Source organism: Toxotes jaculatrix, chromosome 4, assembly GCF_017976425.1.
Source record: "Toxotes jaculatrix isolate fToxJac2 chromosome 4, fToxJac2.pri, whole genome shotgun sequence".
Lineage (NCBI taxonomy): Eukaryota > Metazoa > Chordata > Actinopteri > Toxotidae > Toxotes > Toxotes jaculatrix.
In genome coordinates this window covers 1,334,083-1,346,043 of record NC_054397.1, presented here as the reverse complement: position 1 = coordinate 1,346,043, position 11,961 = coordinate 1,334,083, and the positions used below count along the sequence as shown (strand labels likewise).

General features: G+C 46.3%; 1 protein-coding gene across 2 annotated transcripts; it reads left to right on the top strand.

Moving 5' to 3' along the window:
- Positions 1-263: 263 nt before the first annotated feature.
- Positions 264-9,653, top strand: LOC121180878 (malate dehydrogenase, cytoplasmic-like). 2 transcript variants are annotated; one of them, XM_041036556.1, is made up of 9 exons: positions 264-557; positions 4,364-4,462; positions 5,085-5,181; positions 6,526-6,701; positions 7,817-7,939; positions 8,078-8,254; positions 8,422-8,535; positions 8,716-8,805; positions 9,173-9,653. In XM_041036556.1, the coding sequence occupies exons 1-9, from the start codon at positions 504-506 to the stop codon at positions 9,293-9,295; spliced, it is 1,053 nt and encodes a 350-aa protein (XP_040892490.1). In that variant the 5' UTR covers positions 264-503; the 3' UTR covers positions 9,296-9,653. The 2 variants fall into 2 exon arrangements, with proteins under 2 accessions (XP_040892490.1, XP_040892491.1); XM_041036557.1 differs by lacking the exon at positions 264-557 and adding an exon at positions 3,250-3,405.
- The last annotated feature ends 2,308 nt before the right edge of the window (positions 9,654-11,961 follow it).

The following is an 11,961-nucleotide window of genomic DNA, read 5'->3' as shown; positions in this document are numbered from 1 at the left end:
GCCATAACATCCCGTTCCCCTGCATTGACGTCACCCCAGTCTCTTATTCAAAACTCCCTTGATTTTTCGCAGTATTTTAGCTTCCGTCATTACAATTAATTTACACCTGTAATCACACATGAAAAGCTTGAGTCCGGTCAGCGGCTATTTACGTCCTCAAAATCGTATTAAGGGACTAGACTGACTGCAGCAGCGTGTGCGCGTGTGTGTGTGCGTTAATGTGTGTGTGTGTATAGGTAGGGGGTGGAGGTGTGAGTGAGTCCCGAGCAACCGAGACACAAGAAGGCGTGAAAGTCGAACGGCAGCGCGGGTTAAAGTCGCCTCTGGTGCTGCGGCGGTTTCCTGTCGCACCTGCCTGTCTTTCTCTCTCCATCTGTGGGTGTCCACCTGTCTCCCCTTCTCTCTGTTTGTCTTCCTCCCGGTGCCGTGTCGGGTTGAGACGCCATTTCTGCCACAGAGGACGTCAGGTTGTCAGCGAAGGAGCACAGAACCCCGGCGGGACCATGTTGACGCTGCTGACTTCCATGTATCTGGTGGTGCGGGCGGTTTCCTCTCAGGTGAGTTGAAAGCAGCACATCGTCTCTTAGCTTGACCACCGCGGGGACAGAGCTCACCGCGCGTCCCTGAACGCAGCACCAGAGACTGGTTCTGGAGCTAAACCTGACCGTTACGGGCCGGTATGACCCCCCCCCCCCCCCCCTCCACCCCCCACACTGTTATGGTAGTTAGCAGGTGTCAGCGTTACTCAGCCAGGTGTATCTCATCATCGTTTATTTGAGCTGTGAGGGTGGACACCGCGGAAACAGACCCCTGTTTACACTCGGGGCCTTTGCCGTTAGATTTCAGGTGTGAAAATGGCGGCCGAAAACCCTGCACCGTCTTCCTGGGAGTGAAGGAACTCGACAGGTCGCGTCTTTTTCCGACCCCGTCATCATTAATTCAGTGAGAGTCGCTTCCACTTGGCAGCTTTGGCAAAGTGTTCAGAGTCACAGTGAAGCCGGACAGAGTAAACAACGCGACATCCGGCACGAGTCTTCAAAATAAAGGCCCCCAGGTTTGAAAACTTTTTTTTTTTTCCCCCACCATATTCAATATATAAAAGCTTCAGGGATGACTGAAAGAAAAGTAAGTTAACCACTGAAGTAAATAAAAAACAGCAACAGAGAAAGAATGGCATTTTGTACAACATTGGGTCTATTTCAATAAATAGAGATAGAGCTGAACTAAATGAATAAGTGGTGGGCATTATACAATATATACACCTGGGTGGCCTAATGGGCACAGGCCCAGGGGTCCAGGGTGTCAGGAGTGCACTTGGCCTTCGCCTGCAAAATATACCAGTCATAAAACGACCAGAATGAAAAAAATAAATACTGCATAAAGATGCTAAATGTTCTCAAAGAGACACAAAACAACAGCAAAGAGATAAAAGAAATAATGACCACAGAGATGCAAAACAATGCAGTCACCACAAAGAGACATAAAGCATCTATAAAAAGATGCAAAATCTCTTCAAGAGTATTGTATATATAAAATCCATCCATGTATATAGTGCCTTATTTTTAAAGCCACTGTGCCGGGCTTCCGGCTGCGTGCCGCGTGTTTGCCGCGGCCTTGACGCCTCCGTCTCGGCTGCAGATTATCAGCACCGCGGTCAGTGCCTGCCTGGCTGCCAGCAGCACTGAGCCGCTGCCCGCTTTAGCTCCGGGCAGCTTTACAGAAACGGAACCCAGCAGACTGCACAGAGATCCAACATGGCTGCCGGTGTCCTTGATGGGCTGAAGGTTGGACCGAGCTCTGACTGTAACCGAAAACCGACCTCCCCTCTCTGCTCAGCCCACCTCCTTCACTTTTACTCTGGGCTCTTATCCCTCAGGTAGCAGCACGGTACATGGCCAAAAGTAAGTGGACACCTGAACACTGCAGCCATGTGTACAGCTCTTCTCGTAAAGCTTTCTGCGGGATGTTGGACCAGGTTAAGGTCAAGTCCCGTATTTATCAAACTTAAGAGTGAGAGAGAGCTATAACATTTATCAAATGAATCAAGTGGCCACGTGACGGATCATATGATCAGAGAAGAACAAGCCAATCAGAGAAATAGATCGATCTTACATCTGTCATATTGCACTTCTTTGCAAACAATCCTCACAGTTTATCCAGTGGTTTGTTATTCAGCAAGTATTTATAGAATCATCATTTTTTAAAGGATGAAACAACAGGAAAGTTATGCTGTGAGACCTGCTGCTGATGGTAGGCAAGTTTGATTTGAGAAGTCAGATTATAAGGAGAATTTAGTTCCAGGCTGACCGGAGTAGATTATGTGTGCAGATGAAAGCCCTCTGGAGCTCTCTTAAATTTAAGAGCATGTTCAGGTCAAAAGAAGTTTGATAAATAGTTTTTATTCTTCAGTGTGTGAGTAAGGAGTAAAAGTGAAGTTATGCTGTTGCATAAAGATTTTACATCATTGGATCTCAGGAAAAACAGCCCCAGACCAAAAGTACAGACATCCACATAGTTTTGGCCATACTTTATTTGTTATTCCATCTAAAATACAGTCAACCTGCCTGTCTGCACAGCCAAGCCCGACAACACGACAAGATTTCACGTTTTGTGGTTCTTTGTATTTATGTTGAGTTTATACTGAGCTGATTTTCCCATTAAAGGCACTGACTGTTCTCAGCTTCTCTCTCTTCCTGCAGAGGTATGTTGAGTGACTCTGTTGTAAAAATCTCCTGACAATGAAGAATTTCATTAGAGGTGTTTTAGAGGTGATTCCTGGTTTCAGGGGTTCTGGAGGGGGGGTTGAAAGCGTCTCAGGGATTATGGTGTTGTTACAGCTACCTGAGGATGTTCCTGGGGTTGTTGATGTGTTTCAGGGGATTTCAACAAGCGGTCCACTCTGTTCTGTGTGTACCACGGGGTTTATCCTTTATTTATTTATTTTAGATTAGTTCATCTTGAGGGGTTCCGGTTTACAGTGACCGTCTTTGTGCGATAAATGGTCATTAAGTGACATTAACTTTATAATTAATGGAATAACGTAGCACATCAGCCGCGGTGCAGTTCCGCGCGCGGCCACAGGATGTCGCCAAAGTGCCGCCTCCTGAGGTTCTGTTAAAAAGGAGCCTTTTCAGAAAATCCTCAACCATATGTGGCGCGGGTGGGCGTGGTCTCACCAGAGCGGTGCACTGTGGGAGATAGTGTTCTCTCTGTCACGTTCTTTGGCTGAAAGCGCGCGCCTTAGTGTCTCACAATGACTACAGGTCCCACAGCGAGCGCGGGACGTGTCGTTTCACCGCCTGACTGTACAACACGGGGATAGAGGTGACCCCTCCGTCTAGTCCGACTCTGAGCAGGGAGAGCAGGCACCGCACACCCGAAGCATCCTCATCCGCGAGCGAAATGGTAAGACGGCCCGTCGGCTGCTTGATGTCAGATACTGAAGCTGTAAATAATAAACAACAAACAGCAGCAGCGTTTCCTTTGGCATTGTTTGTACCGGTAGGCGCCGGTGATGCACCGAGAGATGACATTGACAAAGAGGGGCGGCAGCGTCTCAGCTGAACTTCACTGTTTGTTAATGAGATGTGTTTTCGGTGCTTGGATGGAGGTTTTCTGCGCTGACGTCGTGATTTAAAGACGAAGCGCAGAGCCGTCCCTGCGGCTCCGACGCGCGCACAGGAAACCGCGGCGGAGCGAGAAACCCCGCAGATGCACCGTTAGCGTCTGCAGCGGTTTAATTTCCGCTGTTTGACCGACACCCGCTGACACCGTGCGTTCAAACATCTGCCTCCATCTTAATCAGAGCGGCCTGTGGCGTGGCATCGGATGACGTCATCGACCTGTTCTTTTATTCCGTCGGGATTGGCCAATCACGGCAGCAGCTCCGTCCGTTTGAAACTCGCTTCGCAAACCGGTTAATTTAAACGTGTCCTCGCTTGTCAGGCAAATTTCAGCAAGTGAAAATACAAAGCTCGGCGATTTCTGATTGAACCGGAAACAGCCTTCATGTCGGCTCGCGTTTAACGTCCTCTGCGTCCTTTATCGGGTTGAAATATGACACTTGTTCTGTTGCTTTGCTCCTTTTCATTCAGTCGTTTCACACAGCGATGAGTGTTAGCTAAATTACATTAGCTAAATATCATCAGCTCAGATAAAACCTTGAACGAAATCGGACGCGCAAGGTCATTCTATACTGCACGATTTTCTTAATGGGGTTTGGTAATGAGTCAGCGAGTGTGAACAGGTGTGTGACCCAGCAGCCTCTCAGACCAACAGACCCGGTCCCTGCCGCTTCGTTTTCCCCATGTTATTTATCCAGGTCAGTGACACATCTGAACCACTCCTGTTTGTTTCCCTCCAGGCTGAACCTATCCGTGTTCTGGTGACTGGGGCCGCTGGCCAGATTGCCTACTCCCTGCTGTACAGCATCGCCAAGGGGGATGTGTTCGGAAAGGACCAGGTAAGACTGAGCCTGAGCTTTGATTACATAACCTGCAGCAGCCCAGCTGAGGCCCCTTCCCCCTGAAGCTGATCGCTGCACTGACAGCTGGGGGAAGCACTGTTACATAACTGGATCACCATGAATAAAGAGCGTGTTTCAGTGGTGGGATGCCTTCAGCTCACTGGAGTCCTGATTAGTGTTGGAGTGAAAAATGAAAAACTATAACAGGAGGACTGTGTTGTAATGCTGCATTTTACCGAAGAACCCCGGCTGGTTGCCTTACAGGGGGCGCCGTTAGAGGGCTCAGGTAGAGATGTGAAACTTTGTGCAGATATTTACCAGGAGCTCAGAATCCATGGTAATGTCTGAAACATGACCTTTATGAGTCACTGCATGTGACCAGGTGAGACCTTGAAAGTCATTGAAAGGTCCTTGGTTCGGGGCCTAAGCAGGTGTCTCTTGTATCTTTTGACTTCAGATGTCATGAACTGTGAGCTGTCGCTTTAATTCCCCTTGTTACATGCGACACTGTTTCCTGCATGTGCACGTCACACCGTACTGAGTGTCCACATTCATCAATGCAGCATCTGTTAAATGTGATGAATTGATTTGCTGCTAACGTCCGCTGTCGTTTCATCAGCCAATCATCTTGGTCCTGCTGGACATCCCCCCCATGCTGCCGGTGCTGGATGGAGTCGTCATGGAGCTGCAGGACTGCGCCCTCCCACTGCTCAGGGGTGAGACGAGGGAGTGCGTGTGTGTGTGTGGTTGTGTGTTCTTTGTGAATGTCGACAAATTGAAGGTTTGACCAGTTTTCGCACACTTACATGTCGGTCACATCACATGGCGTCGTATCACTGCACGACCGTAGCACACGCAGGGCGAACCATGCAGACTGATAAAGTACAGTCGCCATAAATGCTTTTTTTTCTGAAACTCATAAAAGAGTGTTTGTGTTAGCTAGAGCTGTCTGCGTCCTTTGTTGGATATCAGCTGATATTTACCAAAGTGTTAGTTAAGTGTGTGTGTGACGCTTTGAAACAGCTGTAGCCTTTGAAATTTAACTGTTCAGTGCAGGAGAAGTTGTAAATACTGTTGTGTGACAACACAGAATAAATGTACACAATTCTCAAAGAACACTTTAATGAATGTTTATTTATTAACAGTAAAAGTCTGTGTTAGCTTTAGGTCCTGCTAACACAGTATTTTAACAGTATAATAATCCTATAGTGGAGTTTAATGTAATGTATGCGTGTTCGTGGTCCTTCATAGAAGAAGCCTCCTCTCTGCTGCTGCTGTGGGAGGAGGAAGGAGTGTCTGAAATAAGGCTGCTGATTGGCTGGTGGCTGAGGCACCTCAGCAGCCAATCAGAGCAGTGGTGGGACAACAATGAAGGAGGAGACGTGAACCCTGACTGAAGTCCGGTCTGATAGCAGCAGGGTCGCTTCTACCAAAACACGTCTTATCTTCAGGAGCAGCCGAGGTGGCAGGAGTTCATCTGGAAAAATGTGGATTTAATTTACAGCTTCAGTCCTGATGTGTGAATGATCAGGTTTAAGGATGAAAATCTCACTGAAACAAAAAAGGACAGATTCATAAGAATGTCCCAAAGAAATAAATTCAAGGCAGTAAAAGTGCAAACGTGGTGAAAACATCACATTAGAAGAATAAGTGAGAATAAATCAGTGCAGCTTATCAGCACCAATACGTCACCTCATCCTTATCAATATGTACAGGCAGGGGAGCCTTTGTTCAGAACAGATAAGGCTGCACTTCAGCAGGTTAATGATAAATGTCAAAATCATCAGTTTACAGTTTAAATATCAGTTCAACTGAGGAATTTATTTGTTTTACTTTCAGAAGCATAAACTGAACATCTTTTTTTCACTTGGACATTTGAAGATGTCGTCTTGGATTCTTGGAAACTGGGATCAATATTTTTCATCATTTTATAGACAAAACAATTGATCAGTTAATCATGAGAATAACTGGTAAATGAATCAAAAACGAAAATAATCAAACAAACGTTAGTTTGAATTAAACTGACTACGAGCTGAACTCCTCCCTCTCCTCCCCCACAGAGGTCATCCCCACTGACAAGGTGGAGGTGGGCTTCAAGGACCTTGACGCCGCCATCTTGGTGGGTTCCATGCCCAGGAAGGAGGGCATGGAGAGGAAGGACCTGCTGAAGGCCAACGTGGCCATCTTCAAGACGCAGGGAGCCGCCCTGGACAAGTACGCCAAGAAGACCGTCAAGGTGAGACTTCCAGTTAGAACAACGAGTGGTAATAATAATAATACTTCATAAACTTCAGGCTTTATTGTCCCTGCTGGGTTTCCATCAAACTTTCTTACTCTGGTCATTATGACTGTGACACTGGTTTAAGTTTCATTCAGTCTTAAATTGAACTGAAGCTGCAGAAACCTTGAGGCAGACAGACAGTGACAGCTGATGAACAGGGAAATGAAAGTGCTCATACAGCATCGACTCTCTCCAGACAAAACTCTTTCCTTCAACAAAGCCGACTGTTTCTGGCGTCACGTTGACTTTGCTCCGTTCCACCGCCGAGCGTCTTACAGCAGCTTCCTGTTTCTCCAAAGCTGAGAGTTCAAAGTTCCTCTGAGTGTGTGGTGTAACTGGCCGTACGTACCGTAACGCTTACAGCATGTTAATCAGCCCGAGGGCCTCTAATGACCCAAAGTCCTCTGTGATTGTGTGAGGCCCGACGAACGTCAGTGTGACGAAAGCAGTTTGGTCTCTGCTGAGGTCAAAGGTTAAAATCTGAACATGCAAAGAGCCTGTGGAGAACAGAGGAAGGCCTGATGCTGAACCCTGTGGGCGATTCTCAGGTCGTTCGACACAAAAGAGGAGTTGTTTCTTTATTTTTGGAGGAAACTGTAAAATTATTCACAGAACGAATCACATCGGTCAAACCTCCCAGAGAAAACAGCTTTTTACACTAAATTCACTTCTGTGTTGGAGTTTGTTTATCGGTGTGTTAGCAGAAAACCTTCAAGACTTTCTAATCCGTCGTGTGCTGAAACACTGACAAGAAACGAAGACACAACAGATGAGTTCAGGGTCATTTTCACCTGTTTACAGAAGCCAAATTTGTAAAAGTCTGTTCGTCCCTTCTCTGTTGTGTTTGTGAGGATTCTGGGAAAATGAGAAAGAAAAACAGCACAGGATGTTTTGTCTGGAGATAAACTGAGTTTTTTTGGTTCTGGTGTGAGCTGTAAAAAACCCAACAGTGTGGAGGCAGTTAATGTAATGTGTTGATAACACGGTTTTCCTCGGCCGCTCTGTGTGGCTGGTCAGTAAAACAGGGACGGCGTGAGCCTGATGGAGATGTTTGATTTTTGTCCCGTCAGGTTCTGGTGGTTGGAAATCCAGCAAACACCAACTGTCTGATCGCCTCCAAGTCTGCTCCATCCATCCCCAAAGAGAACTTCTCCTGCCTCACCCGACTGGACCACAACAGAGCCTGCTCCCAGGTACACGCACAGCTACACCCCTGTACATGTAACACATCCCCCACACCTTAATCTAACCTTTAGTCCATGTCCCCATGAAGAAGAGCAGGACAGACGAAATGTCCTTACTCTACTGCTGTATCTGCCGCTCACCCGCAGGTGGCGATACGCTGCAGCGTGTCCTCCGACAACGTGAAGAACGTCATCATCTGGGGGAACCACTCCTCCACCCAGTACCCCGACGTCCACCACGCCAAGGTCAATGTCCACGGCAGCGAGACGAGTGCCTACGACGCCGTGAAGGACGACGCCTGGCTGAGAGGAGACTTCATCTCTGTGAGCACCTGCTGCTTCTGCTTTGAGTTGGACTGTAAAAATAGTATTCTGATTTTAAAGTATATTTACGTTAGTTAGAAAGCAGAGGAGTTTTTCTTCCACTTCTCGACTCCTGGTCTTCCTACGGCCTCTTTTCAAACCCGCTCCTCTTCCTCTTCCTCCTGCAGACGGTGCAGCAGCGCGGTGCCGCCGTCATCAAGGCCCGGAAGCTGTCCAGCGCCATGTCTGCCGCTAAGGCCATCTGCGACCACATGAGGGACATCTGGTTCGGCACCAAGGAGGTCAGTGTGGACAGAGGGACGGACACTAGCTCTGAATTGTTCTGTTTGACTGTGCTTAAGGCCACCATGTGTTGGGTGGAGGGGCAGAAAAAGGAAGAGCATGTTAGTGATGTTGAAAGTGATGTTTGACACGTTGTAGATGCAGATCGACTGACTGACTTTTGTGCTTCCTGCCGACAGGGTGAGTTCATCTCCATGGGCGTGTACGCTGCTGGAAACTCCTACGGCATCCCAGAGGACCTCATCTACTCCTTCCCTGTCCAGATCAAGGTGAGTCTGTCCAATCAGCTGCCGGAACATGCAGCCCTCATGTTTGTCAGCGCTGTACTAGACAAACCAGTCGACAGTGTGTGTTGAAGAGGGTGTGTTTTTAGTAGATCCGGAGCCGTTCTGTTGTTTGTCTGGTAAATACCAATGAAATGTCAAACTGTGAATTCATGTAAGTGAAATTATTTTCTGGAACATAAACTAAACATGCAGCCAGTCGGAGTTCTTCACTTCTGCTGTGACAGGATGGAAAATCTCAGAAAGATCCCTTTTCCCCTGAACGCCTGTTAGTTGATGAGGTATTATTTTTTTGGGACACAGTTCAGTGACAGGCCCGACCTCTGACCTTTCCCTCTGTCGTCCCGTACAGAACAAGACCTGGAAAGTGGTGGACGGGCTCGCCATCAACGACTTCTCCCGAGCCAAGATGGATGCCACAGCCGCCGAGCTGGTGGAGGAGCGAGACACCGCTCTGGACTTCCTGTCCCAGTGACTGTCTCCACCTGCTGGTCAACAACAACAGCACTTAAACCCCCTGAAGGCTCGCTGTTCTCGTCTCTGAAGACAAAGCCCTCCACAATTATAACCGTCCCAGCTGGTGTCTGTGTTTTACCTCTGTGTGTCCGTGTGTGTGTGTGTGTGTGTGTCAGCGTGTGAGTGTTTGTGACTGTGCGTCACTAGGCCACTTCTTCAGGTTTTCAGACCTGTTTAATGACCACATCCTGGCCTCCTCTGTCTGCAGGACACCAAGAGAATGTCTCTGTTTGTAGATGATAAGAGTAACACACACTAGCTGTTCAGAAACTGTAAGGGAACATGTTATCACCAATAAAACCACCAGGAAACTGACAGTCAGGCCTCTTTCATGTGTCTCCATCATAGCACCGTCACCACGGGGCCAGGTACGGATTTTCACAATAAAGTACGCTGGTACGATTTAATTCACTTTACACAAACAAACCTGTTAAGTCCCGGGAGTTCAGTTGTCCACGTGCAGTACTGAAGTCTAACAGCAGGAGGCAGCAGCGGTGTGTAGCCCGACGAACAGCCGAAGAAGAAGAAGAAAGAAGCGTTCGACCAATCATAGCGCTGTGTTCACTTCCCCAAACTTCACGCGGGAAGGATCGGCTCGACAGGTTCATCATGTCAGTCACCTGAAGAGCCCGCGAGCCGACGGGCTTTTATCCGCGTCGTTCCTCAGGTGAGGACGGTGAAGCTGTGGACTGAGTTAAGCTAGCGCAGACTCAGGAAAATATAACGTTAACGTGACGTTTGGTAGTTTGCAAGCTAGCTGGTTAGTTCAACAGTTATCTGGTTAGTTCAACAGTTAGCTTGTTAGTTCAACAGCTGGTTAGTTCAACAGTTAGCTTGTTAGTTCAACAGCTTGTTAGTTCAACAGTTAGCTTGTTACTTCAGCAGTTAGCTTGTTAGTTCAACAGTTAGCTGGTTAGTTCCACAGCTGGTTAGTTCAGCAGTAGTGTTTGTTATGTCATAAAACTATAAGCTGTCAGCTTAAAACGAGCTTTGATCCTGTGGCTGAAACACACAGCAGGATGATAAACTCCAGGCCCGGGAGAAGAAGAAGACGATGAAGACCAAACATGGACAGGCTGGAAGAAACTTGCTCAGGACATCAAACTGTGGAACTGAAGTAAATTGACTGATTTTGCAAATGAAAAGTTGAATTCGTAGGAAATCAAACACACATTTGCTCAGTTCAGTGCACTCGGGGGGGTTTTGCTGCTGCAGATTTACTTGCTCTGGTGTGAGCAGCAGCTTATGGAGGCAAATTTTAGATAAATACCGCAGCGTAGTTACAGTGAACGAGCCAGTCACTGACTGTCAGTCACTGTCGCTGCACAGTATCGATCATCGTTTCACTGAAACTCCACCCGTACAAACCTGGCCTGTAAACGAATGACAGGGATTTCTATTTGGCCTGATTTGTGTTTTGTAGTGAATCCTTTTCACCACATGGGGGCAGCATCAATCTGAAATGAACCTGCACTGATGCCTGTCAAGCTTTTGTGTGTGTGATCCTTCCTCAGCTCTTCATGTATTTATGAGCACAGGGGCATCTAAATGTTTTCTCTCTGTATCTTATACAATATCAGTGTAAGTTAATGGAATTAAGACTGACAATAAAGTTACTGAGCCTATAATGAGTTTCTAGAATGATATTGTGTGAAGGGATAAACTACTAAATATTAACTTATAGAAAGTATGGTAATTAAATGACCACCTGAACAGCTACAGTGCTGATATTACAGGTGCATTAACATGATATATGATACAGAAGCATTACAGTGACAGGCCATTCTGCTGCTTAATGACTACTTTTATTTTTGATACTTTTGAGTATTTTTTATTGCTCATACTTTTGTGCTTTAACTTAAGAGATTTTTCCTTTTCATAGATTTTTTTTTACAGTGTAATGTGTTCCTAACACCATCCAGTCCACGGCCAAAAGTCTGAAATACATCTTCTTATTCATCTTTATCACTCACATTATAATAAGTGCCATTATGTGTTAATGTCAAAGTGACTTTTTATTTGAATATTTTTGTTTGTGTGTTTACAGTACGTATGAGAGAAATTATCAGCTTCTTAGACATGAAGCTCTAAAGTGTAAGAAACTCTTTCAGTTTTTAAGTGTCCAAAACATATTATGAATTTATTTCTGCCTTTAAATAACAAGGTTTCCCACAAGACAGTAAAGATAAGATTAAAAAAAAGACACAGTGCAATATCAAAGGCATAAAAGGTTTTAAGAAGAATAACAGGTCACAAAAAAGATGCTAAAATGGAATAATACGAAAAAATGACAATGTTGTAGTGAAAAATATAATTAAGAGCCCAAACTTTTACATAATAATCAGCACAGGCGCACAAAAAGGATGAGTAAGTAGCAGCAAATATAAAAAAAATAGTAAAACTAAGAATTAAATCAGTTAAATTAACAGAAATGAACGAAACATTCACGTTTTTGTGAAAAACCGAGTGAAACAACCTGAGTGAAGCTAAATACGGGGTGGGCGTGGCACGTTGGCAGCTGCATGTGATTTCCGGAGATTTAGACCAATCACCGTTCTCTGTTGAGATTTCCTACGTCACGTGCTTCGCGGGAGGCGGTGCGCGGCAGCAGCAGGTTAGGCTGTG